This window comes from Rhinatrema bivittatum, chromosome 6 (assembly GCF_901001135.1).
Source record: "Rhinatrema bivittatum chromosome 6, aRhiBiv1.1, whole genome shotgun sequence".
Taxonomy (NCBI): domain Eukaryota; kingdom Metazoa; phylum Chordata; class Amphibia; order Gymnophiona; family Rhinatrematidae; genus Rhinatrema; species Rhinatrema bivittatum.
In genome coordinates, this window is record NC_042620.1 from 163,428,089 (window position 1) to 163,455,337 (window position 27,249).

The 27,249-nt window shown below is 42.8% G+C and overlaps 1 protein-coding gene across 1 annotated transcript in view; it reads left to right on the top strand.

Moving 5' to 3' along the window:
* ABCA12 (ATP binding cassette subfamily A member 12) overlaps positions 1 to 23,208 on the top strand; it is a 615,834-nt gene extending 592,626 nt beyond the window's left edge. The window contains exons 54-55 of the mRNA XM_029607914.1: positions 8,421 to 8,558; positions 22,179 to 23,208. Coding sequence (XP_029463774.1) covers positions 8,421 to 8,558; positions 22,179 to 22,265 — 225 coding nt within the window. The 3' untranslated portion in view covers positions 22,266 to 23,208. The remainder of the gene's footprint in view (positions 1 to 8,420; positions 8,559 to 22,178) is intronic.
* The last annotated feature ends 4,041 nt before the right edge of the window (positions 23,209 to 27,249 follow it).

The window sequence follows — 27,249 nt, forward strand, 5'->3', positions numbered from 1 at the left end:
TGGTACCCCTGGCTGGAGGATTTTGTGGAGGCCACTGACTAGGTTAGATCATCTTCATCTCACATAAAGTGGGTTGGATCAGGGGTGACTTGCTGTAGGAAATTTCCAGATTTTTGCCATTTTTGTGAAGAAGTTTGCCTTGGGTTTAATGGGGGAAGTTTGCTGTCACTGTTCCTGCCCTGGAGGAGACATCTAAGAGAATGTTGTTTTCCCTGCTGTTCGGAAACTTTCCAAAGAAAGACCCTGTTGTCATCTGAAGAAGAAAACTGTAAGAACGTTTTTATATACTTGGAGGCCACTATCAGGAGTCTTCACGCTGGAAGAGAAGGTAAAAGTGGAAGTTTATACCAGAGACTATCTTGTATTTTTGCACTCCATATTTTTGGAAGAGGATTTTTCTGCCTAAATAGGATACTCCTGTCCATCTGGGAACCTTGCTGGTCCAAACTCTGGAGGGTGAATGTTTTCTCCGGTCCAACTACTAAGAGACACTTGCACATATAGAGAAAATTTGGAGAACTATTGATTTCCCACTAATTTATCAAGATTAATGTGAAAAGTGCCAATTTTGCCATCTAAGAATTTCTGCAGTAAAGATTTATTTTGGACACTCAACTTGGCAATCACTTCTCTTATTGATGAATTTTAAGAGCTACCTTCCCAGGTTAAAGAAATTACCCCGCCCCCTCATCCCAGTCAGTAAGAATCCGATCCCCAGGAACCTGGACAGTGAATGGAAGGGAGAAGGAAGTGGCAAAATGGTCCTGGGACCCTCGTGTTTCCTGCTCTCTAGACTCACAAAACGCCAGATTTTTAAAAACATTTACACGCTTGGGGCGGATTTTAAAAGGGTTATGCGCGTAATATACACGTGTAACCTTTTAAAACCCACTCCTGCGCACAGAGCCTATTTTGCATAGGCCTGGCGACGCGTGCAAGCCCCAGGACACGCGTATGTCCCGGGGCTTGAAAAAAGGGGCGGGGCAGGGTGGGGCAGGTGGACCGAGGCCTCCGGCACAGCGAATGTGCCAGGGGATCACAGGGCGGCACTCGGCCAGTGCGCGCAACTTACACCTGCCCGGAGGCAGGCGTAAATAAAAAAATAAAGGTGGGGGGGGGGATTTAGGTAGGGCTGGGGGCGGGTTAGATAGGGGAACGGAGGGGAAGGTGGGGGGGGGTGGAAGGAAAGTTCCCTCTGAGGCCGCTCCGATTTCAGAGTGGCCTCGGAGTGAACAGGGAAAGCCATCGGTGCTCCCCTAGGGCTCGGCGCACGCAAGGTGCACAAGTGTGCACCCCTTACACGCTTCCACCCCCCCCCCCGCACCTTCCCCTCCCTTCCCCTATCTAACCCGCCCCCCAGCCCTATCTAAAAACCCCCTCCTAACCTTTATTGCAGAAGTTACGCCTTCCTCCGGGCAGGCGTAACTTGCACGCGCCAGCTCTCCAGCTCCTGGCAGAGGCCGCTGTGCCGGAGGACTCGGGACCACCCCAGACTGCCCCTGAACCTCCTCCATGCCCCCGGACCGCCCCCTAACCCCCGGACCCGCTCCCGGACCACCGCCATGCCCTTGGACCCACCCCCTTCCCTCCCCTTTTTCGAAGCCCCAGGACATGCGCACATCCCGGGGCTTGCGCACGCCGCCGAGCCTATACAAGATAGGCTCGGCGCACGCAGGGGCAGGCAGGGGCAGCTTTTCAGGGGTTAAGCGCGTATGTTACGCGCATAACCCTTTGAAAATCTGCCCCATATGCCGGCTCACTCCAAAGGATGTGGCCATTTTATAACATATGCTCATATATGTGTGCACAATATAAAACAGGTTTACTGCACATACATGTGTGCATAAGTTTATAATGGATGCGTGCATGTGCACGCAAATGCCGCTGCTACTGTGTAATGGGGGGATTTTAGTAGACATACACACCGACACAATTACCAGTTTTCCCAGTTCATTCCCAGTTCACCCATGTAAAGGATAGGACTTCCTAAGCCCCTTAGTTAAATAGCGTCTCTTTTACCCTGTTTTCAGCAACTAGCCTCATTTTTTTGTTTTATTACTTACACACCATCCATAGCAGAAGTAAAGTTGCGCAATAGGGGAGCCTGGCACACTCTTGTGCACATAAATACTTTCGTGATGCTTTCTTTCATAAATCCAAGAACGCTCATGCCCCACCCAGACCTTGCCCAAGCCCCACCCCTTTTTTGGCAAAACATTTTTGTGCACCTAGCGGGAGATACACACGTTCTTGGCATGCGCCGGCCCAAGATACTCACATATCTCCAGGTTTTGGCACGTGCAGAGCTTTTAAAATTCACCTGTGTGTGCATAAATGAAATTAACCAGTTTACCAATTAATCCACCAGTTTGCTCTGGGGCGGGGCAGGGGTGGGACCGAGGCCTCCAGCACAGCGGCCCTGCGGGAGGATCGCGTGCTGGCAGTCGGCCGGCGCGCGCAACCTACGCCTGCCCAGAGGCAGGCGCAGCTTATTTAACAAAGGTCAAGGGGGGGGTTAGATAGGCTGGGGGGCGGATTAAGTAGGGGAAGGGAGGGGAAGGTAGGGGGGGGTGGAAGGAAAGTTCCCTCCGAGGCTGCTCCGATTTCAGAGCGGCCTCGGAGAGAACGGATCGGGGCTCCCCTAGGACTCGGCGCGTGCAAAGTGCACAAGTGTACACCCCCTTGCGTGCGCAGACTCCGGATTTTATAACATGTGCGCGGCTGCACGCATATGTTATAAAATTGGGCATAGATTTGTGCATGCCGGGTTGCATGCACAAATCTACACCCGCATGTACCTCTTAAAATCCTGCCCATAATTGTTTGGCTACACATAAAGTTATATGATTAAATAATGCAATCTAAACTGTATACAGATGGTAACTTAAAAATAAATTCTAATAATTTCACAATTTAACAAACTCTATTTCAAAAATATTCCAAAACATTTCATTATAAGCATACTATAAAATTCTGAACAAAACAAGTAACTACACAGATATATTATACAAAACACATTTAAATACACACAACAAAAAATTCAGAAAAATCAAAAAGTGATATAAAAATTACAAAAAAAACAACAGCCACTCTCTATCAAAAAAAGGAACACACAAAAATGAAAAATAAATAAAAAAATGTTTAAATACAGTAGCTACCACATTAATAAAAGGAAAACCAGCCAATTCATAATGCCTTGTATCAGCAATTGAAGAAATGTTTTATATTACATATGCTTGCCAGCTTTAGCTGATGTTATAATCATTACTGGCTGTAAAAAAAACTCAAATTTTTGTTATAATTGCTTTTTAATTTCAATGTGACAATTATGAGAATCTCATTTTTTGTAGCACCATATACTCTCCTGGTAGTATACCCAAACTGTATTCCTTACTTGAGACAAAAAAACATGTATTTTTGAATAGCCTCTCAAGAGGCCTCTGTTTTCCTCTAAAAAACAGCTTCATCAGGGGATAGTCTCTATGTCCAAGAATACTTGATTTATAAAACACGAGACAAAAATACTCATCTCAACATGTAATCCATACTTGGATAGAAACACTTTGTTGCAAAGACTAAGTGATACTGTAAATCCCAACTTCAAAGTCTGTCCTGGATTTATCAAAATGCGATAAGTATCACATGCGATGGCAAAAGGGGTGTGTTTTATGCTAATATACAGTTTATTGCAATTTGTGTTTATTATCTATGTGAAGAGCTAAGTTAACACAAATTGTGGAGAGAGAGAGAGTGAGAGAGAGATCCTCTCCCTAGATAGGTATTTGTATCCCTATGGGAGGCCCACCTAGTAACTCGAGGTGAGGTTTAGGTATTAGTGTAGGGGGTTAGGGGCCATTTTGACATTCAACGTGAGAGGTACAAACAGAACAGTGGTCTCTTGTGAAAATTTGATGACCTTCAGAGTGGAAAAACTCACTCCAAGATGATATTTGTGCAAGGTTCTTTCAACCCAGCTTGATGGACTCTCTACCTGGGTAACATCAAGCTAGGTGGAGAGAACATTGCACAAATCTCATCTTTGGGTGAGTTTCCTCTCTCCATAGATCGTCAAATCTTCACAAGAGACCACTGTCCTGTTCATACGTCTCACGTTGAATGTCAAAGTGGCCCCTAACCCCCTACACTAATACCTAAACCTCACCTTGAGTTACTAGGTGGGCCTCCCGTAGGGATACAAATACCTATCTAGGGAGAGGACATCATGGCTAGGTTCTCTCTCTCTCTTTCTCACAGCTAGGCTGGTGCTCCAGGAGCTTCAAACCTACTAAAACAGACCTTTCAGGAAACATCACAAAATGCACTAACACCTTGCTGCCCCAAAACACAAGCTATCACATAGCTTAACACTACTGAAAAAGGTGTAATTAAAATCAGTGTTAAGCCTGTGCAATAGCACTCCACAGACTGGTGCTATTACATGCATTAAGGGCCTATCGCATGCGTTAACAGGGCTTTTCACATGCGTTAAGCCCTTAACACATGCAAAAACACCTTACCGCATTTTGATAAATGACCCCCTCTGCATAGAAGAATGGTGTATAAATTCTTCTGAATTGTGCTGTTTTCCCCAAAGTAAGGCTGACAAAATCATGCCAACCAAGTAAATGTGCTACAATTAATTAAAAAAAAAACAAACGAATATCACAATTGTCATGATGAAATTTAAAAGCAATTTTTCCAGCCAGTAATGATTATAACATCAGCTAAAGCTGGCAGGCATTTGTAATATAAAACATTTGTTCAATTGCTGACACATGGTGTTACGAATTGTCTGGTTTTCCCTTTATTAATGTGCTAGCTACTGTATTTAAAAATGTTTTGACATATGTTTCAGAAAGATATATAATATACATATATATGTAGTAAACTAGTGAGACCTGCCCTGTATTGCTTAGGTAGTTTGGTCTTTAATAGCATGTGTGTGTGTATGTGTGGCTGTGTTTGCCTGGGCCTGCTTGTAGCCTGTGTGTGTGTATGTGTGGCTGTGTTTGCCTGGGCCTGCTTGTAGCCTGTGTGTGTGTATGTGTGGCTGAGTTTGCCTGGGCCTGCTTGTAGCCTGTGTGTGTGTGTGTGTGGCTGTGTTTGCCTGGGCCTGCTTGTAGCCTGTGTGTGTGTATGTGTGGCTGAGTTTGCCTGGGCCTGCTTGTCTCTATGTCTGGGAGCATTAGAGATGAGCTTCACAGACAGTGTGACTGACACAACTAACCAACCAGACACCTTTTATATAGATAGATAGTATATAATGTTAGTGGCTCACTGTTACCCACTCATCCACATTTTTTCCACTCGGTAGATACCATATAAATGGAAAATATAAAATCAGACTGTTGCTTTAGAACTCTTTTCCTTTTAGCCACAATAGTTTCTGCCAGCAATGATATTAAAGTTGCTCTATCAATTGAGTTGGGTCATGATAATTCATACAGCATTTTTATTTTTTCATTACAACACATTATTTGTGCAACTTATTCACCTTCAGTTGGGAAGAAAAGATGTTCATTTTGCTGGCTGTGGTTCACAGCCATGTATGCAAATTGCTTCTTTATAAAATACCCGGTTGGCAATCCTATGCATTCTGTTTTCTCTATGAAATAAATACAATGAGAATGTTTTTCCAAATTTTCATGTGCATATATTAGAAATTTGAATAGCTAACATTTTCAACAATATTAGAAAAGGGGGATTTATAAATGTATATATTTAATCTGAACTCTGCAGATGAGTTTTCTGCTACTGTGATTGCTGAACCGGAGCACACTGATTAACTTATATGTATTCCAAACATATTGAGGCTAGTGGAAGGGAAGATGATATATTGCTCTGTTTTATTTCCTGTATCTTTTCTCACACTTAAGTGCTACATTCACTCAAAAGGTCTTCAGATCGCATATTGTTTGCATACTCAGCCAAATGTTTCAATTTTTGCCTGTGAAAGTTCTGGCCTTGGAAGAATGGGCTTTAGAAATATGACAATTAAAAAAGCCATTTATGCTAAAAGATCTACAGTTACAGAGGAAGACAATGTCAGATCCCCTAGATTTGTCAAGTTACACTAAATTGTGCCATGATAAATTGCATCCATTTATAGCATACAATCAGATATATATGTACGCATGATCATTTTAGTTTCCCACTCTAATTTCTGCTCAGAAGTGACTGTAATAATGGAATAGTGGTGATTTGTGGTCAAAGAGACTGGAGGAAGGAGGTGGAGGGGATAGGTTTGTTGCTTATGATGGTAACTTTCAAACTGGCACAGGGGTGCTCTTTGGTACGTGTGTGTCAACACTCACCCAGATACACAGCCATTTTATAACTTGCAGGCGTATATGTGCGCATGTTATAAAATAGCTTGAGTGTGCGCATATGTGTGCCCAATTTTAAGTGGGCGCACACCTATGCGTCTAAATCCCAATTCTACCGCATAAGTCATAGAATTTTAAAGGGGGCGTGTGTCCACCCCATTGCCAGTTCCACCAGCTAGTCCACCCGTTTTACCAGTTGTCAGCTAGGCCCTCCAAACCCCCCCCTGATTTGTTAGTTTGCACTCCTCCTAGTTACCCCAGACCCTATAAACCCATGAGAAATGGCTTGTTTTTATTTTTTAACTTACACCTAGTCCCTAGCAGAAGTAAAGTTCCACGGCAGGGGATCTGTGACCCAAGCACGAAAGTATTTGCCTATACATCTCGACCTTGCCCCCAAATGCCCATGTCATGCCCAGACCACGCCTCTTTATGAAAACTTTTGAGGTGTCCTTACAATGGGAAATACACGCACATTTGGGTGACTTTTAAAATTCAGTGGGTGCGCGCCAGCCCAACTTGTGTTTGTAGATTCTGATTTTGGCGCATGCAGGGCTTTTAAAACTCACCTCCAAGGGTAGGTGGTTGCCTGTGTGTAAACTAAAGCTAAAACATTCAAATTCTACAATGAGTGGTAGTTATAGTTGGATAACAATAAAAATGATGTTCAGTCTCTCTGTAAATAGCTTTGAAATTTTATATTAATGATATATTGGGTCTGATTCACCTAAAAGGTGAATTTTAAAAGCCCTACACTTGCCAAAGCCAGGAGATAGGCGCAGAAGTCAGGCTGGCTTGCGGATTTTAAAAAGCCCGTGAGTATGTGTATATCTCCCGGTACGCGCACAAAAAAAAATTGTACAAAAAAGGGGTGGGCATGGGTGTGGTCTAGGCGAAGCATGGGCGTTCCTAGATTTCTCAGTGAAATCTGCTCCTAAGGATTTTAGCACACAAGCACACTCTGGTTCCCTTACCTTGTAACTTTACTTCTGCTATGGATGGCAGGTAAGTCCTGAAACAAAAAAAGCTAACGAGGTTAACAGGCTTTTAAGGCTTGGGGCTAAGAGGGTAAAAAATAGGCTAGTAAACTAAGGGGGTTAGGAAGTCCTATCCTTTACCTGGGTGAACTGGCAACAGACTGGGGAAACTGGTAATTACGTCGGCGTGCATATCGACTAAAATCTCCCCCACTTACACGGTACAGGAGGTATTTGCGCACACATGTGCACCTCCATACAAAATTGTGTGCACATGTATATGCGTACAGCCTATTTTATACCATGTGCGCATATACACGTGTATGTTATAATATGGTTGTGTCCTTTGGCATAAGCTGGCATATGCATGTACATGTGCGCTCGAGCGGATTTTTCAAAGTTACTGTTCCTGGTTTTTTCCCATCCTGTGTCCATGGGAGAAAAAATGCTTAGGGGTAGATTTTCAAACATATGTGTGGTTCCCGGTGCATGCACAAGGATGCGCCGATTCTATAACATTTGCACACCAGCGCGTACATGTTAAAAAATCTGCTGGCTGCGTGCACATGCACACCGGATTTTATAATCCACGCACATATGCAGGAGGCACGCGCAAGGAGGTGAATTTTTGCAAAGTCCATGCAGTGACGCAGTCGGGCCTTCCCAGTTCCCTAACCTCCTGCCAAACCTTCCTTCCCCTTCCACCCCTTAAAGCTAACCTGCCTTGCCTGAATTTTTTTATTTTGTTACTTGCTGCTCCTCCTGGAGCAGAAGTAATTTACATGCTCCGGCTGGCATGCACTTCCCTGGGACAGTGGCTAATAGCCGCTGTCCCGGCTGGCCTTCGTCCCACCTCACCCTGCTCCTCCCTACCCCGAATATACCGCCTGGCCTGCCCCTTTCTCAGGGCCCGGCACTTGTGCATGTATTGCCACTTATGCGCGTGGCCAGACCCTTTTGAAAATGTGCATCAGTGGCGATTTTTACGCGCATGGCCAATTTAAAATTTGGCCATTAGTAAATTGGACCCATTATGTGTTGTGCATACAAAATTATTATTATTATAAAATATTGGTTTACATTAGATGGACAACTGATTCCACTTTTCCTCCTGCAGGATCAACATTTCAGCATGTTGGAATATCACATACCAATCTCTGCAGGTGGAGTAGCAAATATATTTGATTTGCTGGAAACCAACAAATCAGATTTGAATATCAAGCACTTTTCAGTGAGTCAAACCACTCTGGATGAGGTAAGCAACATAAACATGAATTTTTCAACCATAAACTGCTTCCTAGTTTTACATGTTTGGAATAGGAGACCTCTTCATGGGGAGATTAATTTTTAAATAGCCTACAAAGCAGTAAAGTCTGCATGTAAATTGCATATGCAGAATTAATTGAGCATTTTCCTAGCAAACTTACCTGTGGAAGCTCAGTTTGAAAATACTTGAGTAATTGGCCAAGTACCCACACCTATGTAAACTTACAACTTCTATCTGGAGGGTATAACCTATGTGTGCACACTTAGGCACATACTTTTTTTGAAATCAAAAAGTATGGGCAAGATTTTAAAAAGGTTACCCACGCTGGGCCTATTTTAAAAAGGCCCGGCGACGCACGTAAAGCCCCGGGACGCGTGTAAATCCTGGGGCTTTAGAAAAGGGGCAGCTCGGGGGTTGGGCGGGGGCGGGATGGGGAGGTCCAGGGCAAGGTGGGGGCGGGGCCAGAGGCCTCTGACAGAGCGGCCATTGCTGCTGTGTTGGAGGATCACGTGCCGGCAGGCGCAAAAGGTAAGACCAAGGATGGGGTGGGTTAGAGTAGGGCTAGGGGGGGAAAGGTTAGGAGAAGGGGTGGAAAGGTCAGGTTAGGGGAAAGGGAACGGGGGAAGGCAGCGCGGCTCGGCGAGCGCAAGGTGCACAATTGTGCACCCCCTTGTGCGCGCCAACCCCGTATTTTATAACCTGCGTGCGGAAGTGCTGACTCCATCCCACCATAACGCATCTGCTCAGTTTGTTTAAAAGAATGATTTTTACTGGGATACACATGAACTTTTATATGTGCTGAGTCCCAGGCTGTTTGAGTATATCCATTTACATGCCTAGAACCAGGTATTATGCACATAAATTACTTTCCAAATTACTCCTAAATCTTGATAATATGGCAGTATATTATATTCTGTAATATTCTAAAGCCCAAAGAAGCAATACAAATCTGAAGTTTTTAGCCAGATTGAATAAGAATTAGATATGCAAGAACACTGCATAAAAAAAAATTTCATTTACACATAAGCACTGTATGAAAAGGAGATATGATGCCATTCTATTTTTCATACTAAAGAAGCAATAATTATTTTATTTAGAATAGCCATAAAGTTACTTGCCTGTAACAGGAGTTCTCTGAGGACAACAATCATGGAACACATTTCCAGAGTTTATTTTTAAGAACCAGAAGTCCCCTCTGAGCATAATGCAGTTCCTGTATCGCCACTGGTGCTGCTCAATGTGCCCCAGATCTAATAAGTTCTAATACTCTCAACTCCACTAGAGGAGGAGGGAGGGTAGATGTGACTGGTGGTGCTTTGACTTCACAGAACATCTGATATAGGTAAGCAACTTTACTTTCTTTGAGGACAAAGGGGCCAAGCTCCTTAATTTAGGGTCCTAAATTAGATACTGAAGTTAGGTGCTTATTTTCAGTCAAACTTGCTATAGGTGCCTAAGTTTTCAGCTGAAAATTCACATACATTTAGGATCCTAAAAGTTAGGCTCCTAAATTTACGCCTACCTTTCATTTCCCTAAATTTAGAGTCCTAAATAGGGTGCCTAGTTCTGAAAATTAGTGATAGGCATCTAACTTTGTTTCCCTGTACCTAACTCATACCTGTAGCCATCTAGTTTTTAGGACACTAAATTTAGGATCCTAATGAAAATCAGCCCTAGTACATTGTCAAAAATGACAATTTAAGAGCCTAAATCCAAAAGTTATGAGCATAAGAAAAAAGGCCCCAAGATGAATCACCATTCAAAATGATGGGACTCCACAGTTAAGGGCAATGCCCCTAGGCTCCTGAAATCCTACAGCTGTGGTAGAAACTACACAATTAGGCTGTTGTCACCTAATTTACCACAGGATCAACAAATCTGAAGCTCCCCTGCAGCATAATTCAATTATCTTGTTATGCCTGTCTGTCACGGGCGGCTGCAACCACGAGTACTCACTGCTTGCTCTACACTTCTGCCCTCCCTGGGTCTGCTCGCCACACGGGCCTGCCTGCTTCGCCGTGCTCCTCAGGCTTCCGCGCGGAGGCACGGGCGCCATCACTTCTTACTCCGATGATGGGTCCTCCTGGGTGGGCGCGCGCGCGTCACAAGTCCCGCCTTTGAAGCTGCCTTGGCGGGAAGCTCAGAGCGTCCCCAGTTGATGATGTCATCGGACTCCTGTATTTAAGCTACATCGGCGCCCTCAACCAGCTGACTTGGCTACAAGTTCCGTACAAGTCCTATACCTGCTTCTGGTTCCTGAGATGCCGCTCTTGCCTGCATCTTGGACCCTGTCTGGCATCCGCTCCTCGGGGGTCAGTGTGCGTTCCGTCGGGGACTCGCTCCTCGGGCTGGCTCTGCGCCTCTTGGGTTCTTCCTGGCTACCGGTTCTACCACCCTGGTCTCCCTTAGAACTACTGCAGCGACTAGTGAATCCTCGGCTGGCCTTCCCACTCCTTGGGATTGTGCCTGTGTCATTCAAGACCGTCCATGCTCTCCTGCTCCACAGACTGCGCTTACAATTTCAGAGACTATCTTGGGCCTCCCCGCTCCTCGGGGTCTGCTCCAGGAAATACTATCACTGCCAGCTGTCCCGCTCTGCGGGCCTGCTTCTCTACTACTCAGCTGGCTCTCCCTTCATCTCCGGATACCTGCCTACTGGAGCTGTTGGAACCGGGCTTGGGCTTCCCGCCATGTGGGTTGGCCTGCACACTCCTGTCTACGCCCACTACGCCACAGCTCTGCCCTGCGGGGCTGTCCTACCGGAGAATCTCCTGTACATTTATCTCTGCACCCACTGTACTGAGAGCTGCCTGGCACCCTCTCTCTCCTGACTCTCCAGGTTCTGCCTACAGTCTGCTAACCTACGGGGTCACCTCCTGGTTCCTGGGGGTCCTTCCCTTGCTGTGCTCAGAGCTTCCTGCTGCTCCATCACCTCGCCTCCTGATGGTGCGGGCCTGTGGGGCTCCTCTCTACAGGCAGTGTCAACTCGCACCTCAGGCCAAGGGTCCACATACACACCAACCATAACGTATCTGATAGAGAACAATGCCTGCAGGGTTGATTCAGTGTGCCCATATCAACTTTAAACCATTGAGTTGCATGCTGATTAGCTCTCTGTAACAGCCAAACAGCATAGCCAGCATCATGGTAGTCAGAAGGGCACTGTCACGTTTAATGAAACAAATCTCTACAGATCCTATTATTAGTATTGCTGCTGCTGCCATCTAGTAACAAAGATATAGAATTGCCTATTCTCAGTAACTTTTGTTGCTTTTACCCTCAATCCAACTGAGAGGTATGTTTTGCACTTTTGCAAATTATGTTTGCTACTTTATTTTTATATTTATATAAATCTATTTTCATGTGGAACATTTTTATCCCATTTCTCCTTAACTATATTTATCTTTTTTTTTTATTTATAAATGTATTTTCATAGAGAGAATTATTCTCTGTTTCCCATTAGATATTGAATCCCCTACCCCAGATTGTAAATGTGGGCAGCTCTGTGAGCTGGAGGGATGTGTCTGCTCATACTATCCCTCTGCACACCTCTGCTATTGGAGGCTGCTATTGCTGTAGCAACTATTTTCCCTCTCTCCTGAGCTAAAGCACATCACATTTACAATATGCCCATAGAGCCATAACTGGGGAGGGATGCAAGCAGGACTCCTAGGCGAAAGGGGGAAGGAGAGCGATGCGATTATTTATAAATAATATGAAAAGTTTTCATTAAAAATACTTTTTTACATCGTGAGAGATATGAAACTTTATGAAAAATCATACAGATTTGCCACATAGGTACCACAGGATCTTGAAAAATCTGCTACAGAATTTGCTTACTCTTGCTACAGTCATGAAAAATGTGCCGCAGGAAACTGGGGGCTCTAGCTAAGGGTTGTTTTCTAACACAACAAAAGGTGGGGGAATGGACATGACAACAACAACAACCTACTTACCAACAGAGTGCCACAACTGTTTTTGGTAGGTTAGAATTCCCCCATCTCTTTTTTTTTCATAATGGCAATCCTCACATTTAAAAAAATTAGCCTTAGGAGGATTGAAATTATGCTCTGACCCTCAAAAAGGCCCCAAAGAATAAATTGCCCAAATCTGCTGTTGCATCAGGAATCAGTGCATAAACAATCACTGATGCAATAATTTGTTGTTAATGTGTGAACTAAATTCCGTGTTGCATCCTGGCAAATCTCTTCTATAGAGGTTGACCTTAAGATGGGCCACTGACATCTATGTGCCTTGGCATGCCCTTCTAAGGTCACCCACTTGAGTATAAGTGAAAAATATGCAAGTAGTTATCCAATTAGAAAGGGTTCTCTTCAAAACAACAATTCTGGACCTTTTAGAACAAAATAAGAGGAAAAAAAAACTGGGTGAACTTTCTAAGGACTTTAGTCCTCTCCAGATAGAAGGTTTTTGCTCTCTTGAAATCCAACGTGTGCAGGGTTCATTCAATTTTGTTGGCATGTGGCGTTGAGAAAATTGTTGGAAGAATAATTGACAAAGATAAAACTCTAACATGACCTTAGGTAGGAACTTTGGATTTATGCATAGCAATACCCTATTTGGATAAAATTTAATATAAGGTGGATAAATTACTAAAGCTTGGAGCTCAGTGATGCTATGAGAAGTGACTGCTACTACAAATACAATCTTACAAGTCAGATACTTGAGCTCACATGAAACTAGAGGCTTAAAGGGGATTTTCATCAGCTAGGTTAAAACTACATTAAGGACTCATAACACAGCAGGCAACTTGACGGGAGAATTTACGTGAAGCAAGCTCCACATGAATCTTACAACTAGAGTTTGTATAGAATTTGGTGTTCCTTCTATATAACACTTAAGTGAACCCTTAGGAAGTTGATTCTAGGCCCTGACATAAATATTTATTTATTTTAAAATGCTTATAGCCTTCAACATCCAATTCGTCTTGTTCTGGGTGAGTAACAGACTCATCATCTATAGTAAGTAACATAAAATAAATATAAAACTTTGCAGTCAACATTCAAGCTGTGAGGGTGAAAGATTGAAGACTGGAATGAAGCAAGTTCTTTTGTTCTGAAATGTTAGAGATGGAAAATCTTCCAGTCTTACCCCTAGATTAACTAAGCCAGAATGTTTTATCGCAGGAGGGGTCCCACTATGACAGGGGGGTTACATACATAGAAACATAGAAATGACGGCAGAAGAAGACCAAACGGCCCATCCAGTCTGCCTAGCAAGTTTCGCACTTTTATTTTTCTCATACTTATCTGTTACTCTTGGCTCTTAGTAACCTTTTGGTTCTATTTCCCTTCCACCCACACCATTAATGTAGAGAGCAGTGTTGGAACTGCATCTAAGTGAAATATCTAGCTTAATTAGGGGTACCTAATTAAGCTAGATATGGCACTTGTGTAAACTGATAGAGGTTAATAGCATTACTCTTGTGCCTTACTCTAAACCGTTGTGACGGTACCCACCTTAACGACGGTATAGAAAAAGATTTAAATAAATAAAATAAAATAGTAACCACCACAATAAGCAAGCTACACCCATGCTTATTTGTTTACCCAGACTATGTAATTCAGTCCTTGTTGGTTGTTGTCTGTATATAGATCCATTTTTCTTCATTCCCCCTGCTGTTGAAGCAGAGAGTTATGCTGGATAAGCATTGAAAGTGAAGTATCAGACTTTCTCCCCTGCCGTTGAAGCAGAGAGCTATGCTGAATATGCATTGAAAGTGAAGTATCAGACTTTCTCCCCTGCCGTTGAAGCAGAGAGCTATGCTGGATATGCGTGAAGTATCAGTCTTTCTCCCCTGCCGTTGAAGCAGAGAGCTATGTTGCATATGCGTGAAGTATCAGTCTTTCTCCCCTGCCGTTGAAGCAGAGAGCTATGCTGGATATGCATTGAAAGTGAAGTATCAGGCTTATTTGGTTTGGGGGTTGTGCCATGATTGTGAGGCCCTTTCCCTGAAAAAGCATCACTATTGTATGGCGTGTTCTTTTGTGTCGTGGCCAAACACCATGGCACAAAAGAATGCGGCAGAGCTGCTGTTTAACATAATGGTGGCCCCAATCTCATGGAACCACCATTGCCTTAAAAGGCTGCTGGCCTGAAAAATCAAAGTCATGGGAAAGTGGGAGGTTGAGCGGGGATCACTGCTATCTCAACCTGGGTCACCAGTCGAGGCAGCCTTTACTCCCCACAAAATGTAAAACAAACCCAAATAAATGAAGGCTCTAGCCCCAGCCACCCCTTCCCATCCACTCCCCCCACCCCCAGTAACAGTGCCAGAGACAACCCCCACTCACCAAGTGATAGTGACAGTGACACCCCCAGTGACAGTGACAGTGATGACCCCCCTTCCCCCATGTTTCCAGTGATGACTCCCCTGATAAAAAAAGAAATGGTACCAAGCCCAACCCCACCATACCCCCTTCCCACCCTCCCCCAGAAAGGAAAAAAGTGTCCCGACTCCCACCCCCTTCCCACTCTCCCCCACCCCATCCACCCTCCCACACCTCTCCCTGCCTCTGACCCTTTGGGACTCAGGAGTCCAGTATCTCATCTACTTCATATTGAGTGTCATCTTCGATGTCAAGTTCAACAGGCTTGCAAGGTGGTCTGGAGGGCCAGGACAGGACAGCAGGTTTCATCAGCGAGACATGAAAAATGTCATGTACACAGAGAGTGGGTGGCAAGGTAAGGGTCTCACAAATAGGGAAGTGAACTTTAGTGATGGTATGCAGAGAGTGAGCCAAACTAAATCTCGAGGTTGGAGATAGGGTGCAGGACGGTGCTTCTTGTCTTCCTGTCTCTTGGATGGGCAGCTGCTTGCTCCAAAAGGTGGTGTTTCATCTGCCAGAGGTTGTTTGGTCATGGCCCATAATAATGGCGTCTGCACATGCTACTGGGATAGGATCAGTCATGGGCATACTGGGGTGACAGCCAAAGATGACATAGAACAAGGAGCACCCTAATACCAAACTCACCCAGAGAAGGAGGGAGGACCAGTTATCCAGGCATTGGTTGATATACGACCTGAGAGAGGTTTTGAGTTTCATTGCTCTGAGAATGATAGGCAGAGTTCAACTACAGCATAATGCCAAACTTTTTGCATTAGCTCCTCCAGTAGCATGCCATGAACTGCACTCTATGGTCCTAAAAGATGTGAGTAGGAAGTCCATGCAAGCAAAAAACATGTTGGATGAAAAATTTTTATATAACATGAAGGAATCGCATATATTTCAAAAATAATTTTGAAAAACCTTTAATAGATGGATACTAAATTTCAAATTTTAAAATTATTACTACAGATAACACTTAGGGGTAAATTTTTAAAAAGTATGCATGGGTGTCCATGTATGCGCGCTACCCAGCACGCACACATGGACGCCCGATTTTATAACATGCGCGTGTAGAAATGTAATTGATTTTAGAGACACATTTGTTCTGTTATATAGAAGTTGGGCACTTTTTGCAAAATTATAACAGCTCCTGATGGAGCAGACCAGTTTGATTCTGAAGTGGCCCGGTGGACAGGGTGATGCAGCCAGGCAAGGGCTCTCCCAAGACTGATGAAACGGTAAGCACAGTCACCAACAGCTCAGAGGGGATACCATGTTGGCATACAAGGTCCTCCACGATGAAATTACCTGCTGCACCTGTATCTCGGAAAGCTTGTACATGGTTGTCAGCCTCCTCATAGGAGAGGCAAACTTGGACTAAGATTTGGGGAGAGGAATTGTGCCAACCTAGGATGGCCTCTCCTACTAACCCTAGATCCTGGGGTTTCCCAGCTTGGCAGGACAGCATGCTGTGAAGTGCCCCTGGCCTGCACAGTAGAGGCAGAAGATATGGTGCCTCCTCCTCTGTTTTATCTCCTGCAACAACCTACAATGATCTACTTGCATGGGTTCTTCCAACAGAGTTGTGGCCCCAGCAACTGCAGGGAAGCTAGATGAGGATTGTGGATTGTAGACTCTGGGTGGGATCCCAAGATAGGCCTCTCTCTCTAGCACATTCTCAAAACTGCTGGAACAACCTAATGGCCAACCTGATGGAGGATGACAGTCAAGCTGCCCTCTCTCCATTAGAAATCCAAAGGTTAGCATGCAAAAACTGACTGCGTACTCCCCCATTGATGTGGGGCCTTGGCAGATCTGAGGAATTCTGACACAGCTGATATGGTGCAACTGGGCTCATAAAAAATGAGACGGATTTCTGAGGAAATGGTTCACGTTGGAAAGAAGAGAGTCATCCCTTTCCCAGTGGAGAGAGGCCCAAGCCGATGCTGAACCCCCCCCCCAACTTAAACAGAATGCAGATCATCTTGACCTTGACTATAGGAAAGGGGACTGCCTGGAGGTCAACATCATATGGCACTGATTGAAAAAACCTCTGTACTCTCTGGGCTTTCCATGAAAATAAGGTGGTGGTGGCAGCTGCAGAACAGGTCTTGGGGAAGGAGTTGGGGCCAGCTGTGGCAGGACCACAGGAGGGGCAGCAACCACCACTGGTGTAACTCACAGAGCATCCATACGAGTGGCAATTTTCTCCAAAACCCCAGTTACCTGATCCAGGTTATCCTGTTGCTGCTGAATCTGTTGAGCCATGACTGGTATGGCATGTAGAGCAGCCAGATCTGCCAAGTCCATGACCTCAGCAATACAGTAAAACCATACTAACAAAAAGAACACATTTCAAAATAGCTGAAGAATGGAATATCCAATAATTAAAAACTCATATCAAACATTTCTAGATACCAATACCATATTTCAAAATAGTAGACACAAAGACCCAATAATGAAAAATAAGGATTAAAAAAATGCTTTGCTCTGCATACCTAGAAATGTTTGATATCCAGGTGCACTGAGATTGTTTTGAATTCACAGGAGAAGGGATGGTTTGCTTGCAACTTTCTCCTCTCTCTCTCACCACAAGCTCTCTCTCTCACACACAAGCTCTCTCTCTCACACTGGCTCTCAAACACACATTTATACATATGCACTAGGGGTGTGCATTCGTTTTGAACTTAAATGGAAAACGCAACTTTTTTTTTTTTTAACTTAAAAAAGTGATGAGGCGTAAACGATCGGATTTCCAACTTATTCAACATAGCTATGTTGAATACGTTGGAAATCGCGATTGTTGATCTAAATAAAAATTTAAACCCCTCACCCTCCTTAATCCCCCCCCCCCCCAAGATTTACCAAAACTCCCCAAGCTGGCCAAAAGTTCCGTGAGGGTCCGGGAGCGGACGCGTGGGGAATCATGTGACGTCTGCGTCACTCCGACGTGACGCCGACGTCACGTGGTCCATCGCGGTTCCGCTCCCGGACCCCTTGTTGTACCCAAACGGCACTTTTGGCCAGCTTGGGGGGGCCTCCTGACCCCTCCAAGCTGGCCAAAAGTGCCTTTTGGGCCCAACGAGGGGTCCGGGAGCGGACCCGCAGGGAATCACGTGACGCCGCGTCACTCCGACGTGGCTCCAATCTATGGGAGCAAGATTTGGCCACCTAGATGAGCCAGTCAGCCTTGGCTGGAAATTGGCCTCTTAGTAAATACAGCACTATTTAATGCATGTGTTTAATTTTGTGCAACTTAGACCATAGGACCAAAGTTACTAGACAAAAGTCACACTTACTGAGCTCAAGGAGCTCTTATAGCCTAATGCTCTAACCAATAGGACACTCCTCCTACCAAAGAACTTAAAAAAGTCCACCTGAGCTTGTAAAAGATCTGGATAACTTTAGTTAAGCTGCTCATTTCTTGTCCATTTATTTTTCACAAAATATGTTAACAGTTTTTAAAAACAATGAGCATTTATTTATACAAATGAAAATATTAAAGAAAAGATGAATAGGTGTCTGTAAATACAGACAGGTAGGTATCTGGGATACTAAATGTAAAGAAATACACTGATATTTCTGTTGAAATGAATGAAAAATTATGAAATTGTAATAAATAAATAAATTATACCAGAAAGAATGTAAAATAATGGATATCCAAGATTTAGTCACAAAATACAATTTGGCTGCTCTTCAAAGTAACCAATGGCTTCATCTTTGACATAGTATGGTAGCAATTAAAATTGTTTACAGACATCAAATGAACTGGAATATTTGCAAGTGTGTTCTAACGTTCTGCCCCTGCTAAAACAGTATATAATTATTAGCAGTGAATCAAAACTAGCTTAGAGTCTAGGAACCAAAAACATTTATTTATTTATTTATCGAGTTTTATATACCATCGTTCGGTTTCACCTTCATAATGGTTTACAAAGTGCCAATTTTCCGTAATTAAACATTATCGATAATTACACATTTGTTGAAAAGTCTATTCAGTCGCAGTAGTAAGAAATCTTTCTTGGTGTCGGTTTAACATATAGGCTGGCTTCTTCTAGTGAAGTCTAATTTCTTCTAGTGATGTCAGTTTGGTGTTACGTCATTGAGAGTTTGGTAGGCTTTTGTAAACAGCCACATTTTTAGCTCTTTTTTGAAAGTTTTTAAATTTTGTTGCGTTCTCAGTTCTGTTGGGAGGGAGTTCCACAGTTTGGGGCTTCCTAGGGATATGGCTCTTTTCCAAGTTATGAGTTTGTGGCGGGTTGGTGGGATTTTTAGTAGGCCTTTGTTCCTTGATCGGAGTTTTATGGATGCGCTGAGCCAATTTGTTTGTTTTTCATATATTATTTTGTGAATTATTGATAATATTTTGTATTCAACCCTGTATTTTATTGGAAGCCAGTGTAGAGAAATGGGGGTAGGAGTAATATGCTTGAATTTTCTTGTTCCTGTGAGTGTTCTGGCGGCTGTGTTTTGTAGGATTTGTAGCGGTCGTATGGTGGTGAGAGGTAAGTTGAACAGCAGTGAGTTGCAATAGTCTAGGTTGGAGAAGATGAGTAGTTGGAGTACTGTTCTGAAATCACTGGAAGAGAGGAGTGGGAAAAGGTTTTGATTCATCCAAATGCTGGGAAAAATCTACCAAAAAATGCACTTTTTGGCTCATAGGGCAATTTTGATACCTATAAAGATGGCTGAATGCTCAAAACAAACTGATGAAACATTTTGATTCTGTATGATTGAGCCAGGTCTTTATCTCATATGTTGTATTTCTTCTCGTGCCTAAAGTCATACTGGGAAAGAATACAGGAGCGGATTTGTACAATATTACGCATCCAGGAGGAATTTTCATATAAATTGGTTATTTTGGAATTTGCTTGACTTAGAGCAAATTATATTCACCCCGAAAAAGAAACTCAATATCTCAATATTCTTAGCAGCTAAATTCATACTGCAGAACTGGAAGAATGGTGATGGTATTGAAATGAATATTTGGTGGAATATGATTTGCCTTACTCATAAATAGGAAGCTGTTGCTACAGAGAAAGTTAACAGACGTTTTGCCAGTTTCATGAAATTTAGAAACCAGTAGATGTGTTTATTTCAATATAGCTCTGCAAGCATTGAATTTATGACTGTAATTTCCTGAGGAAGTAAACAGATTTGTGCACAGCGTTCAGTTTATTTTTAAGCTTAATATGTTGTTACCACTTTGGTGTATATTTTTTTCTGTAGGAAGAGAAAGCAATGTCAATAAACAACTTTTCTCCTAAAAAAAAAAAATCAAATACACATTTTTAATGACAAAAAAAAAATCAATGGGAGTTCATGAAAATGGTACTAGTTCAAACACTATGGAATTCATTTACAACATGACAATGCTGGTGCTAAAGGCTTAGTACCAAGATTATTTCTGTTGGTATATTTGTAACAATAAAGCAAGTCCAAAAAAAGGAGAGACCACCAAAAGCAAGTAATACACAAAGGTCAATTCAAAAACATTTCAAAAAAGTCTTTTATGCATTACCACAGACATCTTACCTGGTAACAAAACTCAGCACCTGTTCAATGATTTGACAGATGGTACCAAAGTTTTCTATAAAATCATGGGTCTAAATGTGTTTTTTGTTTTTACTTTTTAAGTGTTCATTATGCTCCCAAATGATAATCCCAATCAAATACAAAAAAACCCCCAGTTCTTCAATAATGCACTTGTTTAGTCTTTAATCTGTACTTATCTTGAATCTTTGATCTTTAGTCTTGAAGAAGACTATCTCAAATTCAACAGTCTCTTAGTCACCATTCCCAATTCTGGCTGTGTTTTGAAGAATTACACTTCGGCCTCAGGGGAACATACAATTCTTCTTGATGCTTGTTGGGCTGGTGGACCCTTGGACCGAATGGGATTGATGCCACCTGTGGGGAGGAGCCCCACAGGTCTCCATTGGTGGCTGGCACGGCTGATGACCAGCAGAGACCCTGCTGGAGTTTCACCACTACCAGCCCCCATGTTACCCTTAGGTTGAGCCCTCGGGTGCTGGGGCCGGCTGGACTGTTCTTTGATGGAAGTCCAGGAAAAGGAGAGGTGCTGGAGAGAAGGTGCAGCACTAGATCAGGCAGCAGAATACGAGGGCAGGCTCCAGGCAAGGGTTGAGGCAGGAAGGCGTATCTCGTAGTCGGGTTCCAGGCAGGGGTCGAGGCAGGCAGCGTATCTCATAGTCAGTATCCAGTCTGAAGTCAAAAGCCAAGGCAGTCCAAGGAACTCAGGAACAACATGCAGATCACAAGAAGTGAGGAGACCTGTTGCCAAGGCAAAGGCTGGGAGTAGTATCCAGCCTTCAGTAGTGCTGAAGTGATGATGTCATCTGAAGGGGCCATTTTCCTGCTGTGGGCCCTTTAATTGCCGAAGAGAGGTGAATGCGCCCACCTAGGAGGATGCTGGGTGAAGGAGGACATTGGTGTGGTGGCCTGCAGCCGCAGAGTCAGCAGCATTGATGGACTGCTCAGAGCTGGAGGGAGTGCTGCGCTTGCGACAGCGATTCCCCGCTGCTGCCAGGAGACCCGAGGCTGGTCCAACCACTCGGGAGTGGCGTTGGGTGAGTGAGGGTGGCTGCAAGATTCCCCTTTGTCTGCCACAACAAAGACGTTAGGAAGAAATGTATGTTCCCCTGAGGCAGAAGTGTAATTCCTGGAAACAAGGCCAGTGTTGGAGATGGTGACTAAGAGACTGTTGTATTTTAGATAGTCTTCTTCAAGACTAATGATCAAAGACTCAAGATAAGTACAGATTAAAGACTAAATAAGTACAGTACTGAAGAACTGGTTTGTTTGTTTTTTTTTGGGGGGGGGGGGGTGGTTGTATTTCATTGGTATTATCATTTGGGAGCACAATGAACACTTAAAACGTAAAAAAAAAACAACAATCCACGTTTAGACCCATGATTATATAGAAAACTTTGGCACCATAGTCAAATCATTGAATAGGTGCTGAGTTTTGTTACTACGTATGAGGTCTATTTGTAAAACAGCATTAATTTTGAAATGTCAATTTAAACATATATTACACTGCTTCAAGATAGTTATGTATGCATGCGTTTGGATAGGGTTTCTCAAATATTAACTGAAGCTTTAATGAGCATTCTGAAATCTGACTTAAGGTATACATTTCATTATTACATTATTTAATAATATATGCCTTTAATCATTCAGGGCAGTTTTTTTCAGTAATTTTATATTTACTTGCATTTCTCTTTTGTCACTTTAGGTTTTCATTAACTTTGCCAAATCCCAATTAGGTCAAGATGATGATTCTGCAACCATCCCAGATACTAATGAAACCATCATTAATTAAAGAGATAAACTCAAACTTGAATTCTTATTAACTGACTACAATAATCAATTCATCAATTGAACTTAAAGAATATGAAGCTGCCTTATATTGTAACATTTACTTTTGCATCATCATGTCAGGTGATCAATATATTTACATTTTAATCATTTTCCATATTTTTATTATTTACAGTATATAACATATCAACCATTTTGGTGCTGAAAATGTGGATTTTCCTCACCATCACACATTGGTGGCATTCAATGTGGCAATGAATGCTAAAGCCAAGGATTTGGTTCCCAAATACTGATCAATTGATTATTTGCCACATTATAATTATGACTATGTTATATCATAAGTACTGTTGACTTTCTAATTTACAATTGCATTTTGTACCTGTTTACATGTTTGAATGGATAACTTATGTAAAATGTCAGCAAAAATGTTTCTAATATGTTATTCTGTAACATCTGTGTTTGAAAAAATGAGTGGCAATATAGTTATTTTTATTTATTTTTTAAGAGCAGCTCTGGTGCCATATTGATAGCACTAAAATCCAAAATCCTCAGTCTGTCTTGAAAGTGCTGACCTATGAAAAATGCCAAACCCTTGTTCTTAAGCGGCCTCCTCTAAAGCAAAAGCAGTTTTTTTCATTACTATTCAGTCCTGAATGTCTGTGCTACCTAAAGTACTAATTGTGATGGGCAGTATTTGAGAGCTGAACAGAGATAACTCAAGTATTAAAGAACTGTGAATAAAAGGTGTTTCAATTCATGCATCTGTAAATCCAGAAGAGTTCGGAGATAACGGAGTTGAAAACCAAAAGGCCACTATATTTTGTAGCTGTAAATATATTAACTATTTGTACTTATTGTTTGTCATGCATTACAGTGAGTGTGTTTTGGAAATCTGCTTAGTATAATAAGTGGAATAGAAATATTTTCTATAAATTAAATAAATAAATGTAAGGATCAATAAAAAAACGATCTGAAAAAAAGGTTTTTTTGTACCTCATCTTTTAGATTTTTGTGAAGAGATTGGGTCCTAATATTTATAAATATCACTTAGCAAAACTACCAACATAAAAAAAAATAAACATCTGGGGAAGATAATTTTCAAAAAGATTTCTTCAGGTAAAATTCATTTTACCTGCATTAATTGTCTGTCTGATAATTGCCCTCCCTCGGTGCATTCTTCCACAGTGTATATACCTTTAGCCACTTTGAGAGGCAGGGTTCCCTGAGGTATGTTTAGGGTGGGGAAGAAAAAGTATATACATGAATGGTGTTTTCAACTCTACATGCTTACTTTTCCAGCAAAATTCTACTTTTAGGGAAAGCAGGTGCAAGGGACCATTCGTACTTTGTACCCATGGCCAGTTTCAAAGCCAAAATACTGCATTCAAGTACTTAGCTTTGAGAATTACTGTAAAGCCCATGGGTAGAAAAATGTCTAGGTGGTCTATCCCAATGCAAACGATTGTAAAATTGGCTCCTATAGTCTTTAAAAGTAGCATGTTTGCTTATCATAAATGGCATGCTCCATAGACAGCAGGATGTATTAGCCATGATATGTGGGTGGCATCATCCAACAGCACAGAAAAGACCTTTCACCCTTAGCTCAAAGAGCTTTTGCTCTACTGAGCATGTGCAAAGGTTCCTTGGAGGAGGAATCTCATGAGCTCCTCAATTGATTGTAGAGCTGAGCTTTAGCTTAGTAGTTGACTTTCCAGGAAAGCAAGTGGATATTAGGGATGTGCAGCAGGGACAGATTTGTCCCATTTCGTATTCGTCGGGACCCAAATCCATTGCATCCGTTCTCGGGGGACCCAGATCCGTTCATTAGTTACATATGTATTAATTTCCCCAAAAAAAAACCCATCCCAACCCTTTAAATTTAATTTACTACAACCCCCACCCTCCTGACCCCCCCCCCCCCCAAGACTTGCCAAAAGTCCCTGGTGGTCCAGCGGGAGTCCTGGAGCGATCTCCTGCATTCAGGCTGTCAGTTGCCGGTATTCAATATGGCGCCGATAGCCTTTGCCCTTACTATGTCACAGGGGCTATCGGCGCCATTTTGAATACTGGCAGCCGACAGCCCGAATGCAGGAGATCACTTGAGGACCCCCGCTGGACCTCCAGGGACTTTTGGCAAGTCTTGGGGGGGGTCAGGAGGGTGGGGGTTTATTCATTAGTGATACGTTGTATTTATGGGGGTTCACCATATGTTTTGTGACCCTCACAAATACAACGAATATGGCATATACATTGCGGATTGCCAATACGTTACAAACGAATGCACACCCCTAGTGGATATTAATCATGCTTATTTCATCCTGATAACTATGGAAAACTCTATTTAAGGTAAGCAAACTTACTTTCTCAATTGACAAACAGGGCTGAATTAGCCATGATATGTGGGGAGTTCCAAGCTGAGAGTTGCAGTGGAGTAATAACTGAAAAAGCAATCCATACCCAACCATGGAGAGTGAACTATTGGGTGAACAAGCTGAATAAAACTGGTTGTCGAAAGTTATTGTCACTTCATGAAACATAGACACATGATGGCAGAAAAAGACTGCATGGTCCATCTACTCTGCCCATCTGCCCAATCAATTTAGCTTTGTAATGTCCATCACTTTCTTAAAGACCCCCTGCTTTCTTGAATTCAGACTGATCTTGACTCTACCATCTCCACTGGGAGGCTGGCTGTTCCATGCATCTATCACCCTCTCTGTAAAGTTATATTTCCTGAATCTAACCCAAGGAAAAGAAATGGCACAAGGAGCCATCCCCTATCCTTCTAGCCACATACAAACACACTCTCCACACCTACAGAACCGCAATCCTAAAAACCAAGAGAGATTACTACGCTCTCAAAATACACAACTATCAATATAATGCCAAGGCCCTCTTCACTTATGTCTCAAGCCTTACAAAAGCCTCCCCTCCCCTAGTCTCAGAGAACGATGCCTTAAACAAATGTAATGAACTAGCTCACTTCTTCCACAACAAAGTAGATAGATAAGCTTATGTCTCGATTCCCACCTTCTTCCTCCCATCCCCCCACCATCCAAAATAACCCAAACATCTCACTCAACTCATTCGAACCAACCACCACCTCGGAGATAACCTCAATCCTAAAGAAAATGAAGCCCACCTCACACCCAGAGGACCCGATCCCAATAAAATCTCTTCTCACCATCCCAGAGACTATCGCCAAGCCACTATCATTAACTGCTCTCTTTCTCTAGGAAAAGTTCCTCCCACCTGTAAACAAGCCACCCTCAAGCCCATTCTTAAGAAACCAAACCTAGACACATCAGACCCCTCTCATTTCAGACCTATATCTAATCTCCCATTCCTAGCTAAACTTTTGGAAAGGGTAATCAACTTACAACTTACAGACCATCTGGAACAACACAACATCTTACTCCCATCACAATATGGCTTCCGTAAGTTCTTCAATACGGAAACCCTCCTAATATCCCTCATGGATACCCTTCTCAAGGTTCTTGACAAGGGCCAGTCATACATAGCCGTGCTAGACATTTCCGCTGCATTCGACATGGTCAATCATAACATACTAATTGACCACCTCTCCGAAATAGGTATTCCAGAATTGCCCTCAGCTGGTTCAAATCCTTCCTCAGTAACAGACACTACAAGGTTAAAATTGGCAAACATGAATCTAACTCCATTAACCCAACCTGAGGGGTCCCTCAAGGCTCCTCCCTTTCCCCGACACTCTTCAATGTTTACCTACTACCCCTGTGCCAACTCCTCGCAGAACTTGGTCTAATGCACTACATCTACGCGGATGCTGTACAAATACTCATCCCCATCACGGAATCCCTACCTAAAGCACTCAAGACCTGGGACAACTGTCTCACCGCCATCAACAAACTCTTAACTAACCTCAATCTAGCCCTAAATACCACAAAAACAGAGCTACTTCTCATTTCCCCAGAACCGCCCCCCCCCCCCCACCAGCCCTCTCCCTTTCCCCAGCACATCAGGGATTTAGGGTTCTCTCTTGACAGCCACTTGAACTTAAAAACATTTATCAATAACACCACTAAAGATTGCTTCTACAAACTACAGGTCCTCAAGAAACTTATACCTCTCCTCCACCGCCATGATTTCTGAACTGTTCTCCAAGCCACTTTATTCAGTAAGATTGATTATTGCAATTCCTTACTTTTAGGCCTTCCTACAATTTCCATCAAACTCTTCCAATTGCTGCAAAACGCAGCAGCTAGAATCCTCACCAACTCCCACAGAGTAGATCATATTACGCCAATCCTCAGAGACCTCCACTGGCTTCCTATCTCTGCCAGAATACACCACAAGATCCTCACAATTATCCATAAAATGCTACATAACCAAAATATTCATTGGTTTAAGAACTCCCTGCACTATCACATTTCCAATAGACCTACCAGAGCTGCCTACAAAGGATCCCTATCATTACCCTCTCACAAACTCACTCGCCATATCTCCACTAAAGATCGTGCCTTTTCCATTGTGGGACCTACACTATGGAACTCAATGCCACCCGGACTACGCCAAGAACACTGCACAAAAACTTTAAAAAAAAACCTAAAAACTTGGCTATTTAAAAGCGCCTATTCATAATAATAACTCTCCATCATCCCTCTCCCTAAAAATCATCCTCCCTTCCCCCCCTGCAATGAAATCCATAGACACTTATCTATTGTTACTTTTAGTTAACTCCTTGAACTAGAGCCTCAGCACAGAATCTTGTAAATAGTTATTCCATTTCATTTTATTTTACTTTATTTTTTCTTTCATTTTATTAACCTATCCAACCGCCCTATGGCCCTTTATTCTTCTACTATATTACCATCTTGTTCCTTCGCCTCCCTGTTTCATGTAACTTATTTTTCACTTTCTAAATAATTTTGTATTAACCCTGTTATATGTAAACCAATGTCATATGCAAATGAATGTCTGTATAAAAAAGTTTTAAATAAATAAATAGA